This window comes from Artibeus jamaicensis, unplaced genomic scaffold, assembly GCF_021234435.1.
Source record: "Artibeus jamaicensis isolate MK-2021 breed Jamaican fruit bat unplaced genomic scaffold, CSHL_Jam_final contig_426, whole genome shotgun sequence".
In the NCBI taxonomy this organism is placed as follows: Eukaryota; Metazoa; Chordata; class Mammalia; order Chiroptera; family Phyllostomidae; genus Artibeus; species Artibeus jamaicensis.
This window is the reverse complement of record NW_026521826.1, coordinates 10149840-10169604: the sequence shown is the minus strand read 5'-3', so window position 1 is coordinate 10169604 and position 19765 is coordinate 10149840. Positions and strand designations below refer to the sequence as shown.

General features: G+C 42.8%; 1 protein-coding gene across 5 annotated transcripts in view; it reads left to right on the top strand.

Annotated features, from left to right (window-relative positions):
- The first annotated feature begins 1448 nt into the window (after positions 1-1448).
- Positions 1449-19765, top strand: part of OPTN (optineurin) — a 39949-nt gene continuing 21632 nt past the window's right edge. For 2 of the 5 annotated variants that reach the window (XM_053665813.1, XM_053665812.1), the window contains exons 1-7: positions 1449-1635; positions 7385-7548; positions 8050-8226; positions 8903-9105; positions 13116-13298; positions 17554-17627; positions 19198-19332. In XM_053665813.1, the coding sequence (XP_053521788.1) occupies positions 7443-7548; positions 8050-8226; positions 8903-9105; positions 13116-13298; positions 17554-17627; positions 19198-19332 (878 nt within the window). In that variant the 5' untranslated portion in view covers positions 1449-1635; positions 7385-7442. The remainder of the gene's footprint in view (positions 1636-7384; positions 7549-8049; positions 8227-8902; positions 9106-13115; positions 13299-17553; positions 17628-19197; positions 19333-19765) is intronic. The other 3 variants (XM_037143541.2, XM_037143544.2, XM_037143540.2) reach the window with 3 other exon arrangements.

The following is a 19765-nucleotide window of genomic DNA, read 5'->3' as shown; positions in this document are numbered from 1 at the left end:
CCCTGCTGGGAGCCAGCCGGTCCGGAGAAAACTACCTTGACCACTTTCTCCACAAGAAGCTTCCCACCAACCCTCCACTTCACAGCATTGGCAGCTTTGTATATGACCTCCCCTCACCCCCAATAGACACCTGATCCCGCCCGCCAGCTTTTCTGATATTCATTTTAAGTCACCTTAATATGGTTTAAAGTAGAAGAAAGCCTAGTGGAATGTGACTCTCTCCAGACACTCCTAACAGGCCTGGGAAGGACATTCAGAAATTGCATCTGGGGGCACTTAAGACTTGAGGGCTGCCCCTGCCCTGCTCTGAGGCGGTTAATCTTAGGGAGGTGTGAAGGGCAAAGCAGGGGGAGCCACCCTGGAGGAGGCAGCCTAGATATGGAGGCTGAATCCCTTGGGGGATTGCCAGGAAAAGGAGCATCCTTTCCCCATTTGTATTAGGCTCCACTCCACCTTCCCCAAAATAAACGCCCCCGCCTTGCGTTCACTTCCAACCAGTGAGCACGCGCAACCACGTGCTGTTTTATTCCCGATTTCAGCAGCTTCAGCTTCTTCATTCGTAAATCAAGTTCCTCCCGGTATGACGTACTTCTTAGTCTTCTGCACAAATCGGCTCTCAGACTCTCTTTCCCAGACCACCAGGGACCCCGCCCTTATTTCTATTCTCTCGTCTTGTTTTAGGGTTCTGTTGCCTGCCGGATGCGCTGGCCGCACCGCCTTGGCGGAGGTCTTGCTGCCGTGATCAGGTGCCTTCTGAGTCCGGTCTCCTTGTCCTTGCTTATCCCTGCTCGAGGTGCTTAATATGCAAACTATGGCGACTTTCCTCCTTCCTTGTCTTGTTTCCTCCCTTTTAACTCCGTCTAATCCGAAGGCATCCTCCCTCCTCTAGTCCAGCAGATCAATACTCCTGCTTCCCAGGTACAATCCAGGTCAGTCCAGTAACCTCTCTGCCTGGGGCAGCGGAGGTATACAGGTGTCAAAGACTGACCTGTTCCCTGGGAACAAGAGCCCAAGAAGCATCCTGCTATCTTTTCGTTTTTAATTAAAGGTCTATATTAAGGGCAAAATCGAGTGGAAAGCCACGCATGCTCAGTTAACAATATCCAGATGTAAGATTTCTAACAGAGATCAAGGTTGGCTGGGAACTTCTCCTGTGGATCTGGCCTTGTATAGGGACCCCTGCGGGGAAGATCGACTCCGCATACTTGGTTTAATGAGTAATTTATTTTAATTAACGCCATCGGTCATGCGGTCACGCACTTTGGCGCAATCCCTGCCGCCCGATTCCAATCCCTGACACTGCGCGAGCCCCTGGGCTGGGTCGCCGCGGGCAGGCTTAGCGGAATGGAGGCGGGGCCTTGGGGCGGGGCCCGCGGGGGCGGGGCCTTGGGGCGGGGCCCGCGGGGGCGGGGCCGGGAAATTCCCGGGCGGACTCCGGGACGCCCGCGCCGCGTCAGCTGAGCACCGCTGGGCGGGGTCGCGGGGCCGCAGATCAGCCGAGGCTGCGGGAGTCCCAGCCGCCACCCCGGCGCCGGTCCCCTGGGCGGCGTCTGCATCCGGGTCCGGAGCCCTCCCCCCGCGGGCATGATACCGGAGACGCTGTGACCGGCATTGAGGCGGGAGTGCGGGCGCCGGGTGAGCCGGGGCAGGGGGTGCTGGGCGAGGCGGTGGCTCCTTCTCTTCCCAGGAGCTGTTCCTGCAGCACCCTTCCCTGCGACCCTGAGCCAGTAGGGGTGTGGATGGCGAGGGATGGGGTGTCCCCTCCGGTGGGAGGGTTACCAGGTCCCGGTGGATCCTGACCCGGTGGGAGAGGGCTGCGGGGGCGGCCGACCCAGAGCGCCCTTCCCCCTTTTTACCGGCCTGGCGGGCTGCAGGTGACTTACCCTGTAGGTCACGGAGGTGGTTTAAGGGTGACACCCTTCCTCTGATGGGGAATGATTACACAGCCTTATAATCATTTGGGAATGATTATAAGGGAAGTATTTAAAGGTACATCTTTGAAAGACGTAAAAACTACTAAAATCTACCCCAGTTTTATGAGACGGCCCAGGGATACTAAAGAACAAGTGACCTCTCCCTAAGGTGGTGGGATACTGAGCAGCTGAAAGGCCTCTTCATAAACCGTTCTGTCTAGAACATGTTTGTATGTGTGTGTATACATACATACTTACAACGGAAGGAGGAGTGTGAATATTTGATGAGGCTGAGGAACTGTTTTTACTGTCGTAAATGTGTAAGCTGGAGGCAATAAACATCATTGAGAGAAAATGAAACCCAGGTTCTGGTCTGCCGCCTCCACCACAAAAACTGTTGAATGAAAATGCATGTCACCGAGCTGTTTAAAGATGAAATTGAAAACTAAAGCCTTAGGACAGTGAGTTGGTGTTAGGACATCAAAAACCTCAGATATGAGCAAGCAGCACTATTAACAGAAGAACCTTCTTTGCTCTTTGCCTGGGGGCCTGGGCTAACCCCCAGGATGTGCCCCGTTAGTAGTGGACTGGAGCTTGTAGTGGGCTGGAGTGAGCCTGGAGCAGAGGCCAAGGCCAGAGACTTCCCTGGAATGGACTAGGCAAGTAAAGTTTAAATGCAGCCAGTACAGAGAGGACAATCATTAGTTTCGGGGAGCTGACTGATCTGTTTTTTGACTAGGCCAGTTTGAGTAGTTCTTTATATATTAAGAACCACATTTTAAAAGTTTTATCTTTTTTCTTGTAGTTGGCCTCAGGTTGCATCTTTTGTTGTGGAATCCAACTAAACCCTCCAAAAAACAAAAACAAACTTTATTCTCGAAAGGAACTGGTCATATTATATTACCTTCCTGTGGAACCTCTTCCCTTAAGTAGAAGTACATGGGCGCTGTCTTCTCTAAGCCCTGCTTTTTGTGAATTTTATAGACTCTGACTGTCTGATACAGACTTTGGAATCTAGTAAAATTCAAAGGAAAAGGGGAAAAATAAAATTTTGGTTTTTAAAAAATAAAATCTATTTCTTTCAGAACAAAAAAAGTCTTACTAAAAGTTTTCACTTTGACATCTGTATGAGGATTGAATAACAGTATATGTGTTGTGAAATGACATCCAGATACCTCTGTAGTGATATTTTTTAAAAACAGCACTAATTTTCAAAATATGTTTTAAAAGTTGAATTTAAGAATCTGGAAATGAGTGCTGCAGAACTGTAGAAAAACTCATGATGATAGCATGCTGGGGTTGTCACTTACACAGTGGGAAGTGTTTCACTAGTCTTACACTTTAAAATACCTTGTTAAGCTGTATTTTTATTTCATTTCAACAGACATTTACAGAGAGCCTTCTGTGTGCCAGTCTGTAGGAAGAATAAAATAGAGATCTTGGCTTAAGTTTGATGGAGTGACGAACTGACATTGGATGATTACAGTACTGTGCAGAAAAGGGCCAAGGAGATGAAACACACAAAGTGCTATTGGATGCTCAGAGGAAAAACAGCTCCTTTCACATAAAACATCTATTTGAGCAGAATTTTGAACTGTCCAGTGGGTATTTGCCAGGGCAAAAGGGGGGACAGATGATTCAGGAAAAGAGCAGAACAGATGCAAGGGCAAAGCAGCAACAGAGTGCAGGAAACTGACCTGGAAAGGCCATATTTGTCTTACTTGGGGAACAGAACTCTGTCTTGTATGGGAAGGGCTGAAGCAGTCGGATGAGCTGGTACTGGGGAAGAAACTGTGGAGGAAGTGAGGCTGAGATGGAAAGAGATGAGAGTCAGTCAGACCTTGTAGGAGGCTATGAAAATTCATTCAGCAAGTATTTGTTGAACTCCCAAATATATCGTTATGTCCTAGGTGCTAAGGACGCAGCAGCAGAGTGGGAAGTTGTTGTAGTCTAGATGAGACAAGAAGGGCCTGACCTAAGCTGGTGGGGTGGAGAAAAGTGGAAGTGGCAGCTCTTGGTGACCCATTAGATGTGGGGGAAGAAGGAATGGGAAGAGTCAGTCATAATTCCTAGGTTCCTGCCTGGGGGCAAAGAGGTGAAATCTTTTTCCATTTTCTGTATGTTGGCAAATTTCAAAATCAGAATATCATTTCTGTCATAAAAGGTCAAGTTTTTCTTACCCTTTTAGTAGAATACCTACTTTGAGTTCTTTTTCCAGGGTGGTGATGGGTTTAGTTGATGTCATCTTGGACTCTTACTCAACCTCCTTATGAACCCCAAACAGAATTTGTCAATAGCCAGCTGTTGTCTCCAATCAGCAAATAGGTTTTCACTCTTTAAAACTAATTTATCCACTTGGGAATTGAACCTATAAATACTTAATCAGCAAATCTGGAGAATTAGTCACAATAGAGTTGGGGCTTGGGCTTATTCTGTATTATGCCTGCCGGTCCAATGTCCAGTGGGTGGAAGTCAGTATGAGGTAGATACAGAGTTTAAAGTTTGATACAAAATGACTTTCTACTGATTCATCTGGCATGGGAACGGGACAAGACATTCTTGTATTGAATAAAGAAGTTGGACCAGATCATTTAAAAGACCAGTTTAGGAATGTGATTTAAACTCATGCCTACAAAGTCAAGTCACTGCTATAATTACTTGACCTCTGGAATTAAGAATGCTAAATATATAATCAGGAGTTCAAGTAGCAGATCTGGGAATTAAATCTAGGAGATTTTGCCTTGGACCTTTTACCTTCCAGCTAGTTCTCATTCTTACTGGCAAAATCTTGATGAATCCTGTGCTAAATTAATTTACTCTTCTGCAGTAATATCACCTTTGATTAGAAATGACACATTTCAGATGCAGATTAGTGGGACTCGTATCAGAAACTGTTATTAGATAGAACTTTGAAATAAATGGTTTAGTTCCCATTTTCTTAACCTATTTTCTTATGCAGGGATCTCTAATGCATAACAGTGTTTGCTTAATTAAAAGTACCTCGAAGTCATGTTAAAAACAGAGAATTCAGCTTCCTCTAACTGCCGTTCTACCAACAGACATTTCACATATGCACTGTACTGTGATAACGCCAAATGAGGTCCCCCAAATATTCTAAAACCATTCGGTGCCCTATGAGTCACCAAAGATTGATTAAATTGCTTTGAGTAAAATTTTGGTAATAATTTACATGTTTAAAATTTTTGGTTTTTACATGCTTATGTTTGGCCTGTATGCTTTTTATTTACTGTGACATTTGCATTACCACATAAAATTTCCTGACAGTGCTGGGTAGCAAAGAGTTTCCTACACCTAGGACAGATATATATATATATATAGTATTTTTAGTGGAGGTGGGCAGCACTGCCCTGAGGGCATTAGGGTGTACATAGCAAACCATGTGGGTTTAACTGTGATTTTGCTAGAAGCTGAAGGATACTTTTTCAGTGGAAACCAACCGCAATGATCATCAATAAACCATAGCAAGAGGCAAGGTGATTTCTGAAGGTCACACATCTGGTTAGAGGCACCCAGTATTTTTCCTACTGTCCCCTTTAGTATAACCCTGCTTTTTTTCCTGGTCCTTATAAAATCTGGGCAACCTGAAAAAGTGAGAAGCACAGATGTAACAACTAGGAACACCTTAGCTTCATTATGGTTGTGTCCAAAAGCTTGGTGGAAGTATAAAGGCAAATCGAGGAGGAAAAACCTGCCCAATTTTCAAAGCAAGAAATCTCTTTTTTCTTCCCTTCTCCTCCCTTTTCCTCCCTTCTCCTTTCCTCATCCTTCCACTCCCTTGGAAAAAACTTTTAAGGAGAAATGTATGCATATAATAAAATGAAAGTAAACCCATCTATAGCTATCTGCTCAGACAGTTTTTAAAAGAAACACCTATTAAATGTTTCCATTTATTTTGTAATTATACTTTTTTGCACATAATTAAATACTTGAAGAAATTTAATGTGGACAAGTAAGTGATATACATTACATGGATTTCATCTTAAGGTCTATTACCTAGAATTTTTAATATTCCTCTGCAAAATAAATGGGAATACTGTTACTAGGTAAAAACTTATTTTAATGAAATGTCAGCACCAACATTCTGTGCAAAAATGAATTTTATTGAAAGCCAGAAAAACTGGCATTATTCAAATTATTTTTATCCAAATTATTTTATACAATATAATGCAGATTATTCTATTGGGGAAAATGAAAAGAGTCCATCTAGTCACCAGATGCTAAGGGAGATCACACTTCAGTAATCTTCTTTTCTTAATGAATTAAGATGTATAGGCCCTGGCTGGTATAGCTCAGTGGATTGAGCGCGGGCCTGCGAACCAGACGATCGCGGTTCGATTCCCAGTCAGGGCACATGCCAGGGTTGCAGGCCGGTTCCCTGCAGGCCAGTTCCCAGCAAGGGATGCACGAAAGGCAACCATACATTGATGTTTCTCTCCCTCTCTCCTTCCTTTCCCCTCTAAAGATAAATAAATAGAATCTTAAAAAAAAAAAAAGATGTATAAAACATAGATGACTTTCAAAGTCTCATAGGTAAATACTAGACTTTGTCACTATTTTTTTATTTTTTTAAGATTTATAGAGAGACAGGAAGGGAGGGAGAAGGAGAGGGACAGAAATATTCATGTGTGAGACATACATTGATCAGTTGCCTCTTGTGCGCAGCCAACCAGGGACCTGGCCCACAACCCAGGCCTGTGCCCTGACAGAATCGAACCTGGTGACCTTTTGGTTCACAGGCTGGCCACTCCCTCCACTGAGCTATACCAGCTAGGGCTATCACTTTTTTTTTACTTCCTGAAATCTCCATCCTCATTAAAGAATGTCATAAGAATGCCTTTCTTTATGCTAACTGCCCTAAGGAGAAGTCACGAAGGTGGTCTGCTGTCCAGTCACTAGTAGCACCATCGCTGATTACCTACAGGTTCCTTTAGACCAAAGGCAGGCCTCTCGCTTCCAGGAGACCTCCAGAGAGCCCAGGTATTACCTGGTTGGGAAGGAGCACCGTCCTGCAGTCCAAGTGTGTGGATGTATTTTATTATATGGACACACACAGTGTTCATAGATACAATGACACAATGGTACATCAGATAGGGCGCTTCCCTCTCCTCACCCTTCAGTGACTGACTCACTGCCCCTGCAGTTCTTCACGAAAAGGCTTTATTGTCATCTTCATGAAGTGCGAAAAAGCAGTTGTTTGCCTAGCGCATATAGCCAATCATTAGAAGAGGTTTCTGTGTTTGCCCAGGTGGGAGGCCATTCAGAGGTAGAGTTGGGATACAGTTTCTCTTACTTACGTGCACTTTGGCTGCTCTACAAAATAAAGTGATATGATTAAAACAGTATCAGAATATGCAACAATTAGGCAAGATTTCCTAGTCTTTTTAGTATGCATTGTAAAGTTATCAATTACCAAAGCCTGAATATTCAGTCACATCTTTATCATATTACAGGTCCGTGTTTGGAATCACCCTTGACAGTGGCTGTGCCTCTTGTTAAGAGTGGCTGTGGATGAGCTATGAAAGCTCAGTGAGCCCAGCTTCATCCCCTGTAAAAGTGATATACAGTGGAGTTTCAGTGAGGATCAGACACAAGTGGTGCAGTGATTCAGTACATAGTAAGCATCCAAAATATGTTAGCTCCCCCTTCCTTGTTAGCCAAAAATATAAGAAATAAAATATAGAGATTATGAACAGCTCTGAGGTACAATTCACATACCATACTATTCACACAAAATGTAGAGATTTGAGTTTAAAGATTTGCACGGGGAAATCAATGTAATGATACTTTGCCCATGTCTACAAATATATATATGGGGACTCTCTTGAATGACTTGTGTTAGGATTCTCGGCCATCATGACGTCCTGCCTTGTCTTTCTCCTCTGTACCCTAGCTCCTCACTGCACCTCTCTACACACAGACAGACACACATACACACAGAAGCTAGAATATCCCTTCTTAATTTAAAAGGAAGAATAATAAATATTCCATTATAATTGAAGAGAACATAGGTAATTCTTAGAATAATTTCTAGCAACTGCTAATGGATTTGGGGGACTCATGGGGACCCCTTGCAGAAAGGGGAACAACTATTTTTCAGTTGGTAACTTTCCCATAGGAACTGCTGCCATGTCCCACCACCCTCTTAGCTGCCTGACTGAAAAGGGGGACAGCCCCAGTGAAACCACTGGGAATGGCCCCCCGCATCTGGCTCACCCAAACCTGGGCACATTCACCCCAGAGGAGCTGCTGCAGCAAATGAAAGAGCTTCTGACTGAGAACCATCAGCTGAAAGGTGAGCAGCCCATGTTCTCCGTTCACCCCGGCTGTCTCTTCTGTCTCTAATCCGTGTGTAATGAGGCTTGTAGGTGAACTCGCTTCCTGCTCTCCATCTGGTTCCCTGGGGGCGGAAAGAGAACAGGCTTTAGCTTTCAGTAAGGGAAAACTGTTTCCATTATTTACTCTTGGGTACAGGTCAAATAAAAAGTATTTTTTGTACTCAGGGAAATGGCATGATGGCATTCAGCCCATGTAAAAGGAGAAAGACAGACAGGCTGCTATTATAAAGGCTGCTATTACTTCAGCGTTAGTCCTAAATATTACCTTGTTAAGAGGAAGCATTTGAATATCTCAAGCCACGGCTTTGGCAGGACCAGTGTTTGAATGTAGGAGTCATACATGTTAGCCTGTCTAGTTTTTCGTAGGCTTTTGTGCCATATGGAGATACCCAAATCAATTTTATTTTCTTGAGACTTTTGAGGACTAGAAATACATTAGAACTGCTAGTCCTGTCTGGAAGCAAAAAACACTCATCTTTGCTACATTCTTTTTCTGGCTGACCCTCGGGCCCGGGCCCAGCCTGGCACCTTTCAATTCAGAGCCTCACGGGCAAGTGGTTGGAGGAGCGGTTTGATTCATTAGATCAAGTCCAGTCCCTCGTTGTGTGACACCTTACTGTGAATCCCACACAGAAGCCATGAAGCTGAATAACCAAGCTATGAAAGGGCGGTTTCAGGAGCTTTCAGCCTGGACAGAGAAACAGAAAGAAGAACGCCTCCTTTTTGAGACCCAGAGCAAAGAAGCCAAAGAGCGCCTAATGGCTCTGAGCCGTGAAAACGAAAAATTGAAAGAAGAACTTGGAAAACTAAAAGGGAAAACAGAAGGGTCATTCGAGGTGAGCAGACTGATTAGTTGTGATTTTATTTTATTAATATTTGTAGTGGAATCTTATTTGTCTAGCTTTCTAGATTAAATCCTTTCATGGTTTGGGTTAGACGGGTATTTTGCATTATCCTGAAAGAAGTGTTCTTGCCGAGAAGGCTGGTTGCAATTTTTGTGTGTGGGGAATGGCACTCCAACCAACTGAGCTACCCGGCCAGGGTGATTGGCTACGGTTTTAAGGGTCATGAATAATCTCTGTTGGGGGAAGGAAATATATAAAGCTTTGACCATACTGATTTTAGTCAAAAGAATATTAAGGTTATAAATCAATGTTCTGTATTTATTACAGACAGAGCAGGACCTCTGCCTAGAACTGCACAAGTTTTAGTTTTAGTGTGTCTTTGGTATAAGATGACATTTTTAAAATTGACTGTGACTCAGGATTTTTACTTATTGTCCTCTCTCTCAGTCTAAAACAGCTTCCTCACTTTATGTTTTACATTTACTTCTGAAAACTGGTTTGACGAATGTCATGTTGTGACAGGAGATCACATAGGGTTGCTGTGTTTTCACTGACCCAAAGAACCTTGGAAATATGCTCACAACCAAAAGTCGCGTCAAAGACGTTTGTGGAAAGACAAGTCAGAACACGTGCAAAGTGTCTGCTCGGGCTCTAAAGCTCACCGAGTATTATTTGTTTAGATGGACACCCGCTGTCCAAACCTGCCACCCAGCAACTCTGTGGAGGGTGGAGCCCTGGGTCGATTCAGGGAGGATGGAATCCCAGATATCAGTGATTTTTCTGAGACTTTACCTTGAACTTTGTTGATTTCTAATTCCTTAAATGAGCAAGGAATGCAAACAAATCAAATGGAAAGAAAATAATGAAAAGAGGATGATATGGAATAATCCAAAGAATGAAAAGTGGTTTAGAAAAATATCACAGTCTGTATCAATAACCTACTCAGCACCTCACACTCACGAGACAGTGAGAACACTCAGCCTCATGCATTCATACACGTGTTGGAAGTGTCTCACTGGTGGTGAGCTCTATCGCCTCTGACGCTTCAACGTGTCTTAGAGTTCCAAGAGCGCTCAGTCACTTTCCTGGGGGAAATCTCTCATTGTCCAAATATTTTTGAGGTATAATACTGTGAAGAGATGATCACCTGGATATATGAGTAATTTTTTATTCTCTGGAAGAAACCACCTTACAGATATTTACCTTGGGTTTGGGAGCTGACAAGCTCACAATTGGTGTCAGCAAGTTGGGGCCTATTACATTGAAGTCAAAAAGGAAGCTTCCAGAAGCAGATTGTCTGAGATAATCTGCCTGTAGGTTTTCTTATATTTCCTAGCATTGGAAGAAGTTGAGATCAGAATCTAAAGCTCTAGACAGCTCCATTCAATGCAGATGATAAGTTGAAGCGAGCTACAAGCAGGACTCAGAAGTGAGCTCTTGGGACAAAGGACTTGGGTGTTTGGAACAAAGAGACACTTACTATTCTTTAAAATTCTTGCTCATCAGCTTTCTCCCCCAAACTGTACCTTCTGGCCCACTCCTATCTCTCTGCCTCTTTCTTAATTTTTGTTTCATGGACCATTTGAGATGATTTTTAAAATTCATCTTCCAAAAAAAATAAATAAAATAAAAAAATAAAAAAATAAAAAAAAGAAAATTCATCTTCCTGCTTAGTGAACCCCTTAAGGCCTTGGACTTCTCTCACTCCTGTGGGTCCCTCTTTGCTGCTGTTTGCACAGGGAATGCCCCCCAGGCCATGGGGGCTCCTCAGTCCTTCTGCCCCACACCAGGCAAGGGAGCTGGGCATCTCCTTCAGAGAGCTGCTTCCCATCCTCAGGCTGAGGCTGAGGCTGAGGCATTAACAGCTCTGTCCAGCTGCACTGCCCATGATTCTGTCTCATGATGTTTCTAAAGAGTACTTTTTAGCTTTTAATTTCACATTGTTAGGCAAAGGTCATCAGATAGACTTTTCTTCTTGGTTTATAAAATGCCACATGAACCTGCACACAGGGCCAGGACCGGAGGGTAGAGACTTGTACAAATACACAAAGAGACGGAGCAGTTGCCGTGTTGCACAGAGGTCAGTGGTAAGTGCTCAAAAGTGATGACAGCGTATACTAACAGTGGAGTGGGGTTGAAATTTAGGAGAATAAACCAAGGGATTTCTAGTCCAGGAAGGCAGGGGAAAGACTCAGTGTTAAAATGGAGAGAAATTTAAAGTGTTATCTGATAAGGTGTTCATGGACAAATAAGTAGATTCATAGTTTCCCAAGGATAATTAGGAGATGTTCACAACTGTGGAAAAAGACAGTTACCATTAACAGTCCAAGATTCTAGTGTTGAGGCCTTCTATCCCTGGTCCTCGGACACTTGTCTAAAATTTTCCTTCCAGGAACGTACTTTTATAAGGAGACAGAAAATTCAAATAAAACTCTAAAAGCCTCTTTTAAGAAAAGTAAATAAAACTCTATTTCCTACCTTTGTGCCAAGGTAGTTTTGAAAAAATCCATTCTATAAAATGTCCCCCAAGCCCTGGCTGGTGTAGCTCAGTGGAATGAGCATGTGCCTGTGAACCAAATCATCAGCAGTTGGACTCCTAGTCAGGGTACATGCCTGGGTTGCAGGCCAGGTCCCCAGTAGTGGACGCACAAGAAGCAACCACATATTGATGTTTTTCTCCCTCTCTTTTTCCTTTCCTTCTCTATAAAAATAAATAAATAAAATAATAATAAAATGTCCCTTGAGAGGTCAGGTGGGTAAATGTGAAGCTTCCTAATAGGACACAGTGTTGCCCTCACCTGTTCATTTCTTGGCACACAAGTAAGGTTCCAGGCTGTGCAGTACCTTCCTTGTATGTTTTCATTCCTTTACATGGATATTTCCCTGATGTGAGTCATTACTGAGAGAGATTGCACAAGCTTTTCACCTTGCCTTGCACACCCGACTCTTCCATTTCACAGTGATCTGCTTTTCTCTAAGGCCTGTGGTAGATCCCTAGCAGGGTACTGTTCCAGGTGAAGAGGAACATAGTCTGCGCCCCCACCCCACCCGCCCACTTCCGAGTGAAACACTGTAGCCAAACAGGGTCTTGCTCTTCTGATTTTGTCACATGCAATAAATGGGAAAGGATGAACAGAATATGAACTTGACATTAGTGCAATACTTATGTTTATAGTTAATGTTTATAGAGGTTGAAATTTAGTTATTTGTTTTTTATAACAGCCTCTGATTTTCAGTTTGCTTATTTCTTTTTTTTTAAATTTTTTAATTCAATTATTTATTTATTTATATTTAGAAACAAACTTGTTTATTATATTCCAGGGTATTATTTTGCATAGGGTTATCATTATTAATTTCTAGAATTACACTTTTTTCCTTTTTATTTATTTATTTATTTTTTAATTTTTTAAATTTTCAGTTTGCTTATTTCTCACCATGTCAGACATGTTTAACAACCTTAAGCCACCACCACAGAGTACACCCAGACTACACCCCTGGGAGAATTTTGAGCCTTTCATTGTGTTTTTGTTGTTACTGCACCAAAGCAATGTCCTTGGTGCTTTGCCTTCTGAGTAGACTTGGCAGGTATGGGGAGGGTGGACATTTGTGGGAAGAAAAATAAGCAAGAGGTTGAGCTGTGGTAGCTTTTTGTCCTTATTTTCTGGTGTTTTTGGACTACAGGTTACAATTCTACCATTGCCAAAGTCTGGTTGTTATTTTCATTATATCAAATTATTCTAGCATGCTAACTGAAGCATGTCTTCGGTGTCATGAAGTTATTTTAATTTTCTATTATTTGAATACAATAAAACAAGGTAAAAATGTTTGTTTTAATTGTTATGTTAAAACATTTTGCCAAGGAAATGCAAGATTTTCCTACTGTAAAGCACAGGGGATGAAACTGGGGAGAGACTGCCTTGCCAGCGGGCGTGGGACATTCGGATTTGACTCCGGGACCTTAGTTTGATTTGTTAATTTGCTTTGCTTCTCCTTGTTTCCAGGACCCCACTGAGGACCCACAGGTCCCCAAGGCAGAAGCAGAACAGGAAATGGAACAGCTGAAGACCCAAGTGGTGCGCCTTCAAGCTGAAAAGGCAGATCTGCTGGGCATTGTGTCTGAATTACAGCTCAAGCTGAACTCCGGTGGCCCCTCCGAAGACTCCTTTGTTGAAATTAGGATGGCTGTAAGTGTTTTGCTTTTGTGTGAAGCAAAGTCTAAAACCTCACCTCGGCAGCTGATACAAATACCACCTTTTTTTTTTTTCAACACAAGGAAGCCACTTAGTGGGGAAATTTCAGTGTAGCAAAGGTAAAATTGGCTCTCGCTTTTTCGGTATAACACAGTGCATGTAAGGGTTATCATAGCTGAAATGGAAAAACATCAATTACCTTTTATGATGAAACAGCTAGTTCTTTTTCCCCCCAGTGTTATCACAAATCAGACATTTATGTGCTTCACCTAAAAGAAAAAAAAGTATAAACTTTTTCAGGCCAGGTCTCAAAGCTGTGTTCAGCGTTTCACTTAGGTGAGCAGAATTGTTATTGGATGCAGTAAATGAATGGTTTTAAAACACTGCTTAATATTAGAACCCTTTTTTCAAACAAGGTCTTATGAGGAACCATAGTTTGTTAAAATTAAAAAGTGGAGAACGGAAGGAGCAGAGCTGCTCTGGTTGTAGTGGAAGAACTGTCTCAGCTTCTCTAACAGCAGCTGTTTGGAAACCTCCGAGAACAGTTTGAAGCTGGTGCTATCAAAGTCGCTTTTATGCGCCACCCAAAATGAAATGAAGGCGTGTCCGGACACATTCCTAAGCACGTGTGCAGCATCTGTCACAAGCTGTATTGGGTATGCGGCAGTCCTACTAAAAGGGTGGCTGAACCACAAAGGGGCCTCTCTTTCCATGCTACTAAAAACGATTGAGCCCTGGTTGGTGTAGCTCAGTGGATTGAGTGCCAGCCTATGAACCAAAAGGTGACCAGTTTGATTCCAGGCCAGGGCACATGCCTGGGTTTTGGGCCAGACCTCCAGTTGTGTGCACGAGAGAGGTGACTGATCAGTGTATCTCTCCCTCTCTGTCTCCCTCCTTCCCCCCTCTCTAAATAAATAAATAAAATCTAAAAAATAATAAAATAAAAAAGATTGAGAAGAAAGGGGAAAAACACTTAAGGGTCAAATCCTCTGTCCTACACACTGTCATTTTAGCTTTGTTGAAGTGAATGTCCGATAAAGGAAAAGAGATTAATTGTGTCTCTGAATGAGAAAAATGTACCTTGTAGATAAAGGGGGCGGGTAGGGGAGATGGGAGGCAATTTGTAAAAATTAAGCTACTGGAAGTGTCTGAAATATTACAGAGTGACTTTCTTTACTTTCTGATTGATTCATTTGCTGGACTAAAGATTGATAGAGTTGGAAAATGGTTTTTAATCATCTTGCCATCCATGCTCCCTGGCAGATTTCAGATGCATTAATAGTGGCTGAAATCAAGAGAATTAAAATACCCTTTGAAAGCACACTTGCCAGAATACCCCTTCTGCAAATGAATAAAGATTATGAAACATAAATTTGATGAAAGAGCATTAACCTTCTGCAAATAACTGATAAAACTCAGGAAGCCCAAAAAGCTTATCAAAAGTTTCCAAAAGGCTTCTTTCTTTTCTTTCATTTTTTTAAGTTAATAAACTCTGACTTTTATTAGGTATTCAATGAACAACCCAAAACAACAAAACAAAACATGATCTCCAATTAATTTTCCTTTTGGTCATGGCCTTGATTAATGTTCAACATATGATATATGTTCACTAAAATACCGTAGATTGACTAACAGTGGTTCATAAGACTAAATATGATTTTAAGGTTTATAATCTAGTTTTGATGTTAACTCAAGCAAAGGAATTTACATATTAAAGCTTTTATGCCCTGGCTGGTATAACTCAGTGGATTGAGTGCTGGCCTATGAACCAAAAGGTTACCAGTTCAGTTCCTAGTCAGGGCACGTGACTGGGTTGTAGGCCTGGTACTCAGCTGGAGATGTGTGAGAGGCAGCCAATCAATGCACCTCTCACACATCGATGCTTCTCTTCTTCTCCTTCTCCCTTCCTTCCCCTCTCTCTAAAAATAAATAAATAAAATCTTTAAAAAAACTTTTATGTACTTATATTTAGTCCAAAATAATTTACTTAAATAGATTGGGAGCTTCACAGTGAAAGAAAACAGTGGGATTAAAGAAATGGGTTTTTGAGTCAGAAAGCCCTGGATTTGGCTTACAGTTTAGACTGTCACTTATTTTGTGCCTTGGGCAAGTGGCCTACTGCCCCAGAAGCTGTTTTCTTATCGCTATAAGATACATAAAGAAAGCCCTGGCTGGTGTAGCTCAGTGGATTGAGCGAGGGCCTGCGAATCAAAGGATCGCAGTTCAATTCCCAGTCAGGGCACATGCCTGGGTTGCAGGCCAGTTCCCTACAGGCCAGTTCCCAGTAGGGGACGCACAAAAGGCAACCATACATTGATGTTTCTCTCCCTCTCTCCCGCCCTTCAAATAAAATCTTAAAAAATAATAATAATAAAGAGGTTTTTAAAAAAAAAAAGATACATAAAGAAATACCACCACTTTGCCATACTGCTTTCTTCTCCTTTTGCTTTTACTCCTCCTCCTCATTTTTCTCATGAGACCAGAAGGTAAATGAATGAAACCTAGTTTTCTAAGTACTTACCTTAGAAACACATAAAGGAACCCCATGTAATTTCCATGTCATGATCCAAGAAATAATGTGAGCATTGCATCAACTGCTAGGTATTGGCATCTTGAAGGAGGGCTAAAGCTACACATTCGTTCATCTCCCCAACAACTGATGCGCTCCCGCACAGGGGTGCGCATGGTGCCACTGTTGGAGATACAGACGTGGCTGAACAGGCATGCCCTGCCCCCCAGGGTTCACAGCTAATATGGAAAGAGGTAAAATTGATAAACCCACAAACAAATGTAAAATTGCTATTTTTGAGAAGTGCAGTGAAGACAGAAAGAATGTCTGTGAGATAATAATGGGGAATGTCATTTGATGGGGTCATCTTAGGGCAGGATCTCTAGAAGCAAAGCCTGAAGTGGACATATATGTGCAAGTAATTTAGGGAGCGCTCTCGAGAGAAGCCTGTAAGAGAGAGAGGTCAGTGAGATAGGACAGGGGGAGACGCTGGGCAAAGCAGCTGGGGTTCAGGAGAACTCCAGCCTCAGCATGAAAGTAAAAAGACATCAATAATAGAAGAAAGTTTCATACTAGCTTATGGATTTAAAAGTATATCTATCATTGCCCTGACTGTGTGGCTCAGGCAGTTGGAGTGTTGTCCCCAGTACGCTGAGGTTGCAGGTTTGATCCCCGTCATGGCCCACGCAGGAATCAGCCAATGAATGCATGGATGGGTGGACCAGCACATCGATGTCTCTCTCTCTCCGTAGGTTGCAGGTTTGATTTCTGGACAAGGCACATACAGGAGGCAACCAGTCGGTGCATCTCTCTCATATCAATGTTTCTGCCTCTCTTTTTCCCTCTCTCAGTCTGAATGGATGTGGTTTCTTTAATTCCTTAGTTGTCAGACTTACAGTCAACTCAGTATCTCAAGGCAGTTCCAAGTGATGGTTGTTGTATAGTTTAGTTGTAATTTTTGATGGTTGTGCGAGGAGGTGGGCCATGTTTACCTACACTGCCATCCTGACCGGAAGAGGCTTCTTTCTTCAGGGTCCCTAGTATGTTCTCTCACTGATGAGGGGCGGTTATTTTTAGTGTAAACTTGTTTTTCTTGTCTTGCTCCTGAGAACTGGAAAGCACTGCCCAAGATTTAGGAAGAACATACACAATCAAAAGTATCCAGAACATCTTGGTACATTTTTGGAAGATTATCCTACTACAACATTAGAATAGAAATGTCCTTTGTCATGCAAGTGGTCTTACTCTTCTTGGTTCCTAAATGGTTGAAATACATGGGATTTCTGATAGGAGCTGACTTTGTGAGCCTTGTCACAGAAAACTGCTCTCTTCCAACTTTGCTTCAGTACGTTCTAGCAGTTTGCGTTTTAAAGAACCGTATGGGGGAGCTGTGTAGGGCTGTTACTAGGTGTGTGTGACCTTAACCTAGGAAAGAAGGGAACTGCCAAGGAGAGCCTGAGATAAGCTTTCATGTTATGGGGTCAGATTGACTGTGCTCAATGAGAAGGGACCGACCTCCTTGTAGATATTTATAAACCTGACAGGGCGTGTCAGGTGAAGGAAGAGTATATTTCCATTCCATTCCAGAGACCAAATTGACACACCTCACATTTAAATGTTTGGTAGGCTCCTTGGGTTGTGCGTCATCCAAATTCTTGATCTGTTGCCTTTTTCTCTTTTGGTAGAGGATTTGTCTTGTAGACATATTGTGTTAAATCCCTTTCATTTCTGCTTGTACAGGAAGGAGGAGCAGATGTGGCAATGCAAGAAGTCAAGAGGAGTGCTGGGCCCACAAGAATGGATGCCATCGACAAGTACGTGAAGAAAGACCGGAGCCCTTGGACAGGCAGCCCGGGCAGCCTCGTCACTCCCAGGTCCCCCTGGGAGGTCAGACATCATGGGCTGAACAAATATTTCTTATTAAATTATACCCAGACCTCTCAAGAATGTTCGATTTGAATGCTGTTTAATGTTACAGTCAAAACTGGCAGAGAATAAAAACAAGGTTTGGTGCCTTTACAGGCTAAGTAACCCTCACCACTCAAGGTATTTTTATCTCCATCAGATAAAAAGTGAAAACAAACTTGTTCTCAATCAATAGATCTATGTTTCCTAATTTGCATACCAGTGCAGTTTGAGCTGGACCAGGCTGTCCAGCTTGTGAGATATTTCCATTTTCTCTGCCCAGTTCACTCCTGAGTACAAGCCAAGGTGACTGACACTACCGAGTAATCTCCTACCACAATGACTGTTACTGCAGTGAGTCTCTGGGTGTTTCTTAGAGTGCCCAGATGTCTTTACCTTTGAAGTGTCAAGTTCACCTGTCCCAACCATGTGATGTTCTCAAGCCATGGTATAAGGGAGAAAATAAGTGTTAGATCATCTTCTTTCCTCAAGCAGGGCAATTGGTGTAAATGAAAGTCATTTCCTCTTTTAGTTAGAAATTCCTGTTTTTCTCCATATTGCCTTTTCATATCGAGACTTTACTGGAAGTAGTGGGAAGGAAGAAAGCCCTGTGTGAAATTTCTAAGCCACTTCCTCCTCATTTAGATCCATATGCACAGACCACTTCCTCTTTCAAGCCATACAGCTTTTTTTTTTTTCATTGCAGCTTCTTTATCCTCTTTGAAAATATGTTAGGAGTAAGAGATTGATTTCTAGATGTGGAGTTTGAGCTTCAGAGTCAGGAACCAGAATTTACTCCGGGCTGATTATTAGATGGGTGCATTGGAATAGATTACTGAAAGAGTAGCTGTCACTAGTGTCAGCGTAGTCATCTGGAATGTTTAATTGCGGGGGTGGTTGTAGTTTTGTTTGCTTGTCATTGAACTGCCTATTTAATCACATTTTGGAATCAAGAAAAATATTTGACATACCAACAGCGCCTATATTTCTCTGTTCTATTTGAATTTCTTCTCAACTTGAGAATGCAGTGGTTTCTGTCAAGCTGGAGAAAAGCCAGTAGTCTGCATGTCATCACCAGCTGCATGTGTGCTCATGTACTGTGACTCTGGTCCCGTTCAAAACTAGTTCTCTGGGAGAGCCAGGCACCAGAAACCCGACTCCCTCTGCTCCGCTGTTTCTGTGGGCCCTGTGGTCTGCCAGTGTGAGCACGGTGACTGCTTGGGGGAACTGAGCAACTGCATTGTAGGAGCCTGCCGCTTCGTAACGAGCCTGCTCCTTAGTCCCCACTCTTTCCCTGGAAAGCATGGAGGCCCGTGGCTCTGGGGGTCACAGGGCCAGAAGTGCTTGGTCAGTGAATGAGAATCAATAGGAGAGTGTTCTGAAAAGCAGTTCTTTTAAGTTCGTACCAGTTACATTCTTAAACTTTGACATTTTTGTTTTCTGATTAAAGCCTTTAACCTTTATACCATCTTGATGTAGGAGCAGATCTGCAGAAAGTGCCAGGAATTATTTGGAATCTGAGGAACTAACTGTGAGCCAGCTCCTGCTTTGTCTAAGGGAAGGAAACCAGAAGGTGGAGAGACTTGAAAATGCACTCAAGGAAGCCAAAAAAAGGTATGAAATAGGTAACTTGAAATATGCATTAATTGCTTTTTTAAAAAGATTTTTATTTATTTATCTTTAGAGGGGAAGGAGAGGAGAGAGGGAGAGAAACATAAATGTATGGTTATTTGCGTCCCCTGCTGAGAACTGGCCTGTAACCCAGGCATGTGCCCTGACTGGGAATCGAAATTCCTCGATCCTTCTGTTTGGAGGCCCATGCTCAATCCACTGAGCTGCACCAGCCAGGGCCATTAATTGCTTTTTTAACAGCTTTTTTGCTATAGCATTGATACCATACAATTCATCCATTTAGAGTGTGCATTTTGCCCTGGCCAGTGTGGCTTAGTTGGTTGGAGTGTCACCCTGTAACAGAAAGGGTATGGGTTCGATCCCCAGTCAGGGCACATATGTAAGTTGCAGGTCTGATCCCCGGTCTAGGCACATA